This window comes from Pomacea canaliculata, linkage group LG5 (assembly GCF_003073045.1).
Source record: "Pomacea canaliculata isolate SZHN2017 linkage group LG5, ASM307304v1, whole genome shotgun sequence".
Taxonomy (NCBI): Eukaryota; Metazoa; Mollusca; class Gastropoda; order Architaenioglossa; family Ampullariidae; genus Pomacea; species Pomacea canaliculata.
The window spans coordinates 5,838,035-5,849,886 of record NC_037594.1 but is presented as its reverse complement, the minus strand read 5'-3'; the positions used below and the strand labels follow the sequence as shown (position 1 = coordinate 5,849,886).

General features: G+C 36.5%; 1 protein-coding gene across 38 annotated transcripts in view; it reads right to left on the bottom strand.

Moving 5' to 3' along the window:
- Positions 1-11,852, bottom strand: part of LOC112563530 (zinc finger E-box-binding homeobox 2-like) — an 86,336-nt gene that overhangs the window by 49,183 nt on the left and 25,301 nt on the right. For 4 of the 38 annotated variants that reach the window (XM_025237496.1, XM_025237503.1, XM_025237498.1 and 1 more), the window contains one exon: positions 9,175-11,723. The exons of 27 other annotated variants lie outside the window; for them this stretch is intronic. In XM_025237496.1, the coding sequence (XP_025093281.1) occupies positions 11,332-11,723 (392 nt within the window). In that variant the 3' untranslated portion in view covers positions 9,175-11,331. 7 more of the 38 variants (XM_025237542.1, XM_025237533.1, XM_025237538.1 and 4 more) reach the window with 7 other exon arrangements.

Below are 11,852 nucleotides of genomic sequence, written 5' to 3'. Positions count from 1 at the left end.
ATAGAGAAAAGATACTATTCAAGTGTCCTCTATTTAAAAGCCCATGATTCCACGTCAACGTTTATTTTCATAGCACAAATTCATGTTCTAAAAAACAGTCTCAGGAACTGCAGATGGTTCAGATTACTGAAATTATCTTCCATGACCATCAGCATAAAAAGAGGTATATGGCTTGTAGAAGAAAAAGTCTTTCCCCTCAAGGCTAATGTATTTCAATCCTTTTATATTCCCTGCAGCTAGAATGCAAAACCTGACATCATTCTTGTAATTGTTTTGAACCCTTTTGATGCAGGTATCAAATCTGAAGATATTTGATAAATACTACCAAAGTATGTTCAAAATTTCATCTTATGAAATCTTTGGTTGTATGTAACACTTACTTGCTAAATATGAATTAAAAAACATGAAAAAATATTCACACAATTAACACACAATTATGCCTGCACAGATTTTTTAAAAAATTAATAAGAACTGTGATTTTAAATTTTGATATGACCATACTTGCTTCAAAAATACACCAAACCAAACACCCATTCATGTTCTCGTACACAAATTATTCTGATTAAAATACTTCTCTCACTCACACATATGCCCCCCATCCATCCCACCTTGAAACCACAGCATTGGTTTGCCCAAAATGCACATAAAAATCCTTTGCACTTTTAGTGAATGTGATATGGCATTAAAAGTACAGTCTACAGGCTGTATGTAGGGGAGCTGGTCCTCCATGTCTAGGGAGTGGCATGTGCAAGTCTGAGTCCTAATCTACCCTTCAGTCTTCACCTTTCCTGATCAATCAAATACCCATAAATCAGGCACCAATTGTGCAGAGCAGCTGCTAGGTGGGCAAGGGGAGTTTTCCAGTCTCTGGTGAAAGCAGATTTTGAACCATGTCTGATCTGCAGTCCACCACACTAACCATGCTGCCTTGCATTCAGAAAGAAAATAAAGGGAATGAGATTAAGTTGCTTTTAAAACAAGGCGTCACTTCTAATAATAAGAAAATTTGTTATTTAAATTTATCACATGATCTAAAGTATGTGCAAGCAACATGCAACCAGAACAACATATTTTCTTTCTGCTATCAAGAAAGCCTTTCTCCTTCCTGCAGATTTTTAACACCAGCAACTACCGAGACAATCATCATCTCATCACATCACTGTCGTTTAACATTTGCATCTTCCAACACGAACATGCCGTCGCAAATGTGAAGGATAATAAAAGCCCTTTCCACAATGACAGACAAATGGTCTGATTCCTTTGTGCCTATACATGTGTCCTTCGTATTCACCTTTCATAATGAAGCCTTGAGCACAAATTTCACAAACATATCGATATCTTTTTAAATGGTGCTGCTGAACATGATTGTTATGTCCCATTTTTGAAGTGAATGTGCGATGGCAAAACTGGCAGTTCCACTGTTTAGCAGTTATCACATTGCTGTCATTATTCTGTAATTTTGCACTTGGATTTTTGGTCTTCAGCACAGATGCCCCAAAGGTCTCCTCCAATGCATCTGAAGGAAAAATGTTTGTATGCACTATTTATATCACTGCTTTCAAATATGGACCTGGGTATGGATTTTTTAAAAACCATAAATAAAGTATTTCACTACCTCCAATTTCTAATGTTATGAATGTATATAAAGGTGGGTATGGTGAAACACAATGCACAGAGAAAAAGAGACCAAGTAATATGTGCATGTGCTGTCGTCAAAAGGATTGTTTTAGCAAACTAATCTGCCACCCCAACCCCACTCAAGTTCTTCATATTAAGTCTTTATTGTAAAATTTCTGAGACTGAAACAAAATTCAAAAGAATTTCTACTCATATAAATTGGTCACCACCTCCCTTTAACAGTCATGACAGCAGTGTCTTTTTATTTTAAGAGAACTTAACATCCTGGTCATCTAAAGACTTTAAAATAATGTGGTTTAAACTCAATAATGATACTTGAACATGAGCATATTTTTGCAGTTCCATTCACAACTGATTACAAAGAATTTACATACGATAATTCCTGCAACCTCAAAAATAATACCCTTTCAGAAACCAAAAGTCTAGATTTCAAAGTAGGTGAAATGTTGAGCATAAAAAAAAAAAAAAAAATTAAGTCTGACGATAAGACTTAAAAAAAAAAACTTGTTGCTGTTTTTACTGTTTGTTTTACACCCCCAAACTAAATTACTCAATATGATCATTCTCTTTAAAACTATACTTGTTTTATGTGATGCAGTCCACAAGAACATTTTCTCCAAGACAGCCAATTAAAAGCCAATATATATTAAACCAATACACAAATCAGTCCTTTAGAAAAAAATAGATGACATAGTGAAAATAAATATTTCAATTGGTTGCTGTGCAAACATTTAGCAATTTAAGGTATAGGAAAAAACGAGGAATTGCCACTGTCGGACGGCCTTTGTATTTGAGTACATCGTTTGGTCCTAATATGGCGCTGGAGGTGTGACTTGCAAAAATATCTTGAACCACATTCTTGGCAACTGAATGGTTTAACACCTCTGTGTTTATTCATATGGCCAATATAATTGTCACGAACTACGAAACCCTGTGAACATTTGTCACAAACGTATGTAAATGCTTTTCGGTGACTTTGACGGATATGATTGTACATCCCAGTCTGTGAATGACAAATGTGGTCGCACTGGACGCATTGCCACTTCCCACTAGCAGTCCTTGACCATGTTCCTGTGTAGTCTGCTCTAGAAGTCAAAGCCTGGGGAAGGGTCAGGTGTCTGGTTCTTGGTGATGAATGTTCCCAGTTCAGGCCAGTCAGATCTGCCCTCAGAAGAGCAAACAGAGCTTGGAGTTATTTTAAGGAACTCTTTCCTCAAGTTATGCTCAGCTTTCTTTTTCAACCATAGGGTTTAAAGGTGTTGACCTACACACCCTGTCTGGTGCCTTCCTATTACAAGCACAGCTCCCATAACCATAGAGTTCTACTCCTAGGAACTGCACCAACATTTTAATCTTGAATAACTGCATGTGATCATGCACAGCACACTTACAGTATTTTTTTAAAAATAATCTCAAGCAATACTGGTTAGCTCTGTACATCCAGCATCTGTTTCTGACATTCAAAATCTGACATAGCAATGGACAAAGTGATTTAAAAACAACTCAAACTGACTCAACTCTTACAAGACAAAAAGGCTTTGAGTGGCTGGTGACACAGTCTTACCAGTGCTTCACATATGAACACAGAATAAATGAGCATCATAAATGCAGTCCTCTTATTGCTGATTAGCAAGAAAAACGCTGCAGACTGTTCCTTAACTACTGTGGACACTTTCGATCTCGCAAGTGTTGCTGTAGATGTGTCTTATAGTAGTATCCTTTGCCACACTGCTGACAGCAAAATGGTTTTATGCCTTTGTGTTTATTCATGTGTCCCACATAATTCCCTTTGATTATAAAGCCTTGATTGCATATATCACACACATGTGTATGTCTCTTTAAATGCTTCTGGCGGATATGATTATTTAGTCCTCCTATGCTATGAAATAATGTTCCACACTGCTTGCACTGCAGTTCTCCTGCTGCAGTTTTGGTCCGCATTCCAGTGAGACCAGAACCTGGTGACAGTGTTGAAACCAAAGTGGTAGGCCATACCCATGACAATGACTTCTGCTTTCCAAACCACCAATCTGTTGCCAAAAGAGAAAAATTAAGGTTTTTCAGGACTGACTTTTATTTTTAAGGACAACTGGATTTTTCAATAATGCATATTTTTGGACAAGGTCTTTCTATTCTCGATACAAAATCTGCTATGCTGCTTCAAACTTTTTTTTTGTTTTTGTTATCCTTTCAGAGTTTTTTTTTTTTTCTGGGGGGGGGGGGGGGGGGAGACCAGATAAGGTTGGATTCCTGAGTGATGGCTGGGATATGTGAAGTGCCTTTAACAAGGATGCATGCCTTTCACTTTCAACACTGCCTTGTCTCCTCAACCACACCCCCTCTGCCCACCACCACCCACCCCCCCCCCCGACCAGTTTCCAAACTTCTGTTTTTTTGTTTTGTTTTTTAGAACACTCAAAACTGTTGATGTCATAGCAAATAAGACTGCTTAAAAAAACAGTATATGGAATGGAGCCTAAAACTCAACTTTAAAGGTAGAGCTTCAAAAAATTATCTTTGAATCTAATCACGATAATAAAACTAAATCCAAAGCAGATACAAAAACAAAGATTTGCCACTATACAAAAAACATGTCAGTTGCTAAAAAATGATCATTAATATTGAAAGTATTTTTCAGGTTTTGATTTATTCCAAGTGCTAACTGAAGCACATAAACTTTTAGGCATAAATGATGTTATCAATATGTGCTTATAATACCTCATAAAGCAAACCTGATTGTGCTAAATCTTACACATTTCACTTCCATAAAACAAAATGCAAGTTCATTATTACAAATCTCACATATATGACAATCCTTGACTTCTGCACGTTTCTTCAAATTGCTTTTATAAAAGTGGGACACTCCACACTGCAGCAGCCTTGGGTCTTTGGCCTTTGTTTGTTCATAAGGATCTTTTGAGAGGAAACCCCGAGAATAAATTTTACACACATAAATATGCTTCTTAAGGTGTTGCTGATACACATGATTGTACAATGCCCTCTGATTGTGAAGTACACTTTCACACACACTGCATTGGATTTTCCTTGAAGCTGCTTTGGTCCACAGCACTGCATAGTTACCCTGTCCTTGAACTTCTGATATGAACAGGGACTGTCCACAAGCTGATGATTTCATAAATCCCTATGCCCAATCTGTGAATGGAAGACACCTAAATTTGAATCGGAAAGCTTCTCAACTGACGGTATTATTACAGAAAAACTAAAGAACTGAAATACAGTTATAATCAGGTGCTGCACGTTTTGGAAGAGCCCTGTAGCAGAAAGTGGGGAGGAACCAAGATAAACCAGATGTGCCAATACCAAGCATTTAGTCCTTTTTCATTAAAGTCTTAAGAGTCTTCAAAATACACCACTTACGGAAGTCATTTGTTTGCTGTGTTTTGTTTTGGTTTTTGTCAATCCTCTATGCTTTCTTCTATCTCTGTATTGCCCCAGTTCTAGGTGTCTAGTCTGGGCTAATTCAACCTTGCATGAATTATGCTGAAGTCGCATCTTGCTGAGTACATTTGTAAAGACTATAATATATGAATCACTCTAGTTAATAAAAAAAAAACAACGCCCAGATATCTATTTGTCATAAACTGGGCAAAAGAGAGAACACGTCCATCAAGAATTCACCCATGAATACTATTTAATGTAAAACCAGTATATTATCACTCTTTGATGACAAAGCAGTGTTATTCTTGACCACATTTATGCAAACAATTTTCCATAGAGAGGAATACAAACAACTCCTGTCATGACAAACTTAAAATACTAAATATTCAAAGCCTTGCTTGATTAAATGACAAAACATTTACATACATGTGCATCCAAAAACCTAACTGCTCGCAAATTTTTGACAGGTATTCTATGGCAATTTCCAAGCAGAAAACAGGAAAGCACTTCAAAAAAGTGCTTGTTTATACCATTCAGAAATGCTTATAAATATTTTGTTTCTCAGAGAAAAGATTACCAATTTGCATTAATCAAGAGACAAGAAGATTACCACTGCAAAGGCACAATATTTGACAAAAACTAGGATCTCGTTCATAGCACATCAAAACTAGCTTAAAACATAGCACTTTCCTTTGCCCTCCAAGAGTATGCCATCCAATTTAGCCATAATTTTTGAATGTCTGCAACACATAGTTTACTGTGACCTCTTTCATTGAAGTTCTTAAAAAATTTTTTATCTGCATTACGACTGATATCTGAAGTCTGTGTGTGTGTGTGAGATTCATCTATACAATCATTAAAATATAAATTCTAGACGAAGCATGCCTTAAGTTGAGAAACCAGCCTGGTCACCTCTGGGAGTGCTGACAATTTGAAATAGACAGTGGACTTCTGGAGGCCACCCAACTGACAGTTTTGAGAAGCAAAAATTTGAACATACGAGAAAAATAAAATGAATGCTGGTTTTTTGTTGTTGTTTTTTTGTTTTTTTTTGATTGAGCTGCACCAGAATTGCCCTCTGGGACAAATAAAGTTCTATCTTATCTTATAATTTGATGGAAACTGAAAAACTCTGATACACTTTGAAAATGGTAGAGAGAAATGACTGACCTCAAGAAATGAAAAATGATGAAAATAATGCAAGAATTGATTGATGTTTAAGGACATGATACCTCTATGTCAAGAACCGCTTAAATTGCCCAGAGATTTATTGGTGACATTATCAATAGAATATTATCTTTCCTAAAGTGTGCTTCTTAAGTGTATAGGACTTTGGTTTCTTTATGATCAACTCCCATTTACTATAAAAGCTGCCTGGTAAAAGAAACAATGTTTTCTCAGAAATGACACCATCATAAGGCAAACTTCTCCAACACAATAGGGCAAAGAAGTACGATTCCAATAAGGAGTATGGATGCCACAACACTTTAAATGACACAAAGTATTTCTGAAAACCAAGAAGTTATACTGATCTTTTCACTACAGCCTGCTAAACCACTAAATTAAATGCCGAACTTTTATCCTTTGGCAAGAAAGAACGGATCTGATCAAGCAAAGAGTGCAACTAGTGAAGGACACTGCACCTGTGCCTCATCTCCTTCCTTTGGGTCAAACCATTCTTTTCCCCCTTAAGCTAAAAGTTTGACTTTATAGCACAGACAAACCTTTGGATAATCTAAGCCAGTATCTGTTATAAACCACTCATTTTAATTTCACAAAGATGCAAACTAGGACACATTTCAAAACACAAGAAAGTGCTGAAACCCATAGGTTATTTTAGTAAAGGTTACTGGTGAAATATTCATTTCTATTATTTCACTAAGACATTTTGGGCTGCCCACATTTTTCATAACGAAGATGCCTTTGAAGACTTCCTTTGTGTGAATAGGACTGCCCACAATTTGAACACCGAAATGGCTTGATTCCTTTGTGTTTGTTCATATGACCTATAAAGTTGCCCTTGATGTTAAAGCCTTGACTGCAAATACTACAAATATATGTGTGCCTTGATAAATGCTGCTGACGGATATGATTGTACAGTCCACCAAAACTATGAAACCCATGCCCACACCCAACACACAGCAAAGCCCCAGATGCTGTTCTAGTCCACATTCCAGAGTAGCCATTTCTTGTCGACATCCATGAGGTCAACTTGGAATTTGAATCCTTGGACATCCCAGGCTGATCTGTTTCCAGAACAAACAAAAATGGAGTATGTCTGGAGTAGATATTCTTTATGAATCTTCAATTCCCTCAGTACCAATATATAACATATACACACATTAAATATTACCGAATGGCTGAGTTAATTTTTCAGCATATTTGAGCACTTCTGTTTAACACTCTTCACCATGTAACATTAATTTATTTATTCCCCTACCCCTCCCCTCAAGTTAAAAAAATGTATGGTGCATAATCTTACAAGTTTACTCAATTTCTAATTAAATTGTACACAAAGATATTGTAAAAGTACCATTAAAACGAATAGCAGTATTTCCTGATCTAAAAAGACAAAGTGAGTTTAGGCAATTCACTCCACACTGCACAGTGATGACAAGAATGTGCAAGTGGCTCATCTACATTTGGCCCAATAAATATTTTTTTTAAAAAGGGTACTGCAAAGGGTGTGTGGTACTGAGGATGACAGGGGCAGTTGAGGGGAGATTTTCATGTTCGTCAAAATATAATCCGCACATTTATATCATAAATAACTTTCATGCATAAATATGGGGAGTAGAGGCAATCTAAAACTAAATTTTACTAACAAGTAGTTAACAGCCAAATGACACCTACATGGACAAATACAGCCTAATGGCAATGGCAACAACAAAATAATAAAGATAAAATTTCATTTAAAAGTCTCACAATGTTACTGTGAACTAAAAGAACTCTGGGATATGTTAACTTAAAGAACAGAAGAACAGTTGCAAACCACTGCTCACAAATATTTTGTTTTAATTAAACACAATAAGATCTCTATATTCCCCATGCTGAAGCTTTCTATCAATTGTGCAAACAGGATTTGTGTCATCTTTCACTACATGGATATCATGCCATCAAGCTCATGATTTTTTTAAAAACAATTATTCATTGTCCATCCATTTTTCTCAGTCTATTCTACACACTGCGAGGAGTTCAACAGTTTTCTTTCTCGGTCTGTTCTGGTAAAAGCCATTATCTGGCCAAGCACCCAACATGTTTCTTAAGTACATGACTGGGAACATTTCTCATAGCGATGATGCCTTTGCAAACTTCCTTTATGTGAATAAGACTGGCCACAATCTGAACAACGGAATGGCTTGATTCCTTTATGCTTATTCATGTGCCCTACATAATTGCCTTTAATGTTGAAACCTTGTCCACAGATCTCACAAACATATGTATGTTTTGCCAAATGTTGTTGACGGATGTGTTTGTGCAGTCCTCCATTACTATGAAAAGTAGTTCCGCACATCTTGCACTGTAATTGCCCCAATTCATTTTTCGTCCACAGTCCTCTGTAGCTGGTCCTTGGCAGAAATGAAGTACGGGTCATCTCCAAACTCCTTGATATATCTGTTCCCAGAAGAAAAAGATGGTATGTTTCAAGCTGTCCAGATTTTGAATCAGGAATGACATGACAGGATGGGAACTCTTTGTTTTGTGTGTGTGTGTGTTTTATTTATTTGTTTTTTCGCTTTTTTTTTCTTTTGCTATTGCTCCCTTCTTTTTTTTTAACAAAGTACAAGGACTTTTTTGGTATTATATTGTTTAAAGAAACTCTAAATGTGTTAGGTGATGCATGCAATTTAGTGGTAGCAATTCATAGTTTTAAATTTGTATTGTAATAACCTTGAGTTCTTGAATTATTCTTTAAACTTAAACCCACTATGGTTAATGAACTAATTTCTTACAAAATTGTGTGTTCATCACCTGTCAAAAAATATACTGACACATTATGATAGAGGGAACAACATCCTGCTACACCTCCCACTCCCTAATCAAGTTCACAAAAATTATACTTCTCTATTTGAAGTTCTAATTGCATCAGAGAAAACGCACAACACTAAAAAAAAATAATAAAAAATAAGCCAATTCAAATGTATGTAAATGCACTTTTATTTAACCAAAGAAACTAAATAATCAGCAGTGAAGAATTGTTTTTAAATGAGACTGCCAATAAAATGCAATACAAAGATTAAGTGTGCAGGGGAAGAAAGTTCTTATCCCAAAATTATACCTGTTCATTGAGGTTTTTAAAAAAAATAAACTTAAGTTTGCTTTGAAGTAATGACAGTGGTAACAGCTCCCTTGGCTATGTCAGCATATTAACTTTCTAGAAACTGAGAGTAAAAGCCAGAGGGTAAACTAAAATGCATTTCCTCAATTTAGACTCTTAAAAGTTATTAAACATCATAAACTATTTACCACACCAACAGCTGTCATAAAAGCAGATAACTGCTGAATTTATTATACAGATATTGACAAACACTTTATTATTAAGAAACAAAAAATGCCTCCAGTCTGAATTACACAATTTCTCAAAAGGTAAAGATACTAGTAATGCTTTGTCACTGAAATAAGACACACAAGACAAATACCTTTAATGACAAGTTACATCCCTTAACTCTAAATGCACAGTTATGTCAAACGTGTGCCAACTGAGTGCCGTCTACTGTTGTTTCTCCTCAAAATATTTCACCTGATCAGTTTTTGCAATAAATAAAAACAGCCATACTTTATCATTTTAAAAACTGTACAGTAGTTAGTTTAACAATGTTAGCCAGCTTAATGTCTATTCACAAAACAATGCAGGCATTCCCACCATATCTAACCTTTGAAGAACATATCACTCCCACCGTCTACATATCTTTCTCTGCGTGTGTGAGAAATGGAAAGATTGCAATGTGCATTCTGATTTCTTTATTTTTTAACCCCAACAGGATGACTGCATTTTCACAGTGATGATGAACCAAGCCCAGTAGCAAATGTTCTGCTGTAAGAAGGGGTGAGGAGAGAAAGAAAAGTTATAGAATCTGTCTTCAGAAGGAAGGGTGCCTGGCTGTAGAAAGCTGAGCGTGGGGGTAACAAAAATGAATTCTTCCTTTTGGAAAAATGTACTGGTTTGGAGTAAGGAAGCAGGCTTCTGAAAATACAGAGAACCATAAAAGCATCAGCATCCTCCTAGCAGTTATTAGTGCTCAACACCATGTCAGTATTAGAAGCTATATCACTGCAAGAAATTATACAGCAGGTGAAAAACTTAGCCATCACCCACAGGGAAAACTCTGCCAGGCTGATTCTAGATATGCAGACAGTGGTACAAAGATGACTCAATTCAAATTCAAGATTTTATAAAACAAATCAAAATACTCTATATGTGAATACATGTACATGGTAAATAGATCAGTGCTCACTGTGCACCTTCTCTTCAGCCACTGATGGGACAAAGTATTCTGATTTTTGCCATATGGCTCATTTGTATGTAAAAAGAAACAACATAGTACCTCTATTGACAGTGGGAGAGGGGGAATTGCATTTATTCTGTATGAATTGCTAAAAAGCATGTTACACTGGTCTACCTTTTTTTTAAATATTTTGCTATTCAAGACCTTTGGATATGAAAATATTTTTTAAATGTCTTTTTAGTGTGTCTTACATAGGTTTCACTGATAAATACATTTATATTAGCACTTCTAAGTGCTGTTTTATGTTCCGCTGTGAATAACACATTTAGTCCTATGCCAAAGATTGAGCAAATACAAGGAACAAAATTAGGTGCACTTTTTTGAGAGAAAATGTTTCCGGAGATCTTGCTTATAAAAATAACTCATGGGGCATCGTGGGCACTTGAATGGCTTTATCTGATTGTGCATATTTACATGCCCCACATAATGTGCTCTGGCCATGAAACCTTTTGAGCATTTCTCACACACATAGTTAAAAACCTTTAAGTGATGCTGACGGATGTGCACCTGTAAACCAGCCCAAGTTTTAAATGTTCGACTACACTGCTTGCACTCTAACAAGCCAGAAGAAGTCCTTGACCACATCCCTGAATAGTCCACATGTGCTTGCCGACGAGTCAGTCTTTTTGCGAGTACACCTGCTGATCCATGAGTCAGCTGATCTGGATCTGTTTTGATAAACAACAAACTATTTCAGAATGCGCTTTCAGTCTTGGCTGGTTCAGTGTATACAATCACTTGTTTGCATGGCTTGATGCAAATGTTTTGACTTATTATGACTGGCCTCCTATTTACATTCTTCACCATCCATTATTCCATTGCACTTTCTGGAACTGATGTGATACTGCAGATCCTTTTTGTAGACGTATGTCTTTCTACAGTGAGGGCACTCAAAAGGTTTGATTTGGTAGTGCTTGCTATTCATGTGGCCAATATAATTTGACTTCACCATAAAGCCCTTTGAGCAGATTTTACACACAAATTTGAAGGACTTAATATGGTGCTGGCGGATGTGGGTATGCAGGCCAACTTGTGAGCGGAAAACTTTGCCACACTCTTTGCACTGGAGACAACCGTACTCAGTTTTTGTCCAAAGTCCAATGTAGCTTGTCCGAGATGAGGAAGGTAGCAAATTTCTCTGCGGCATCTCTTCTGGTCTCCCAGGAAACTCATGAAGACCTAATGTGAGTGTAACAAGTAGAACAAAAATAAATCATTATATTATGTCAGATAATCTGTACAGACCAGAATTCTACGGGTCAGTGTGTACCTCCACTTGCAGGAAAATTGCATTCCAAAGCAATCACC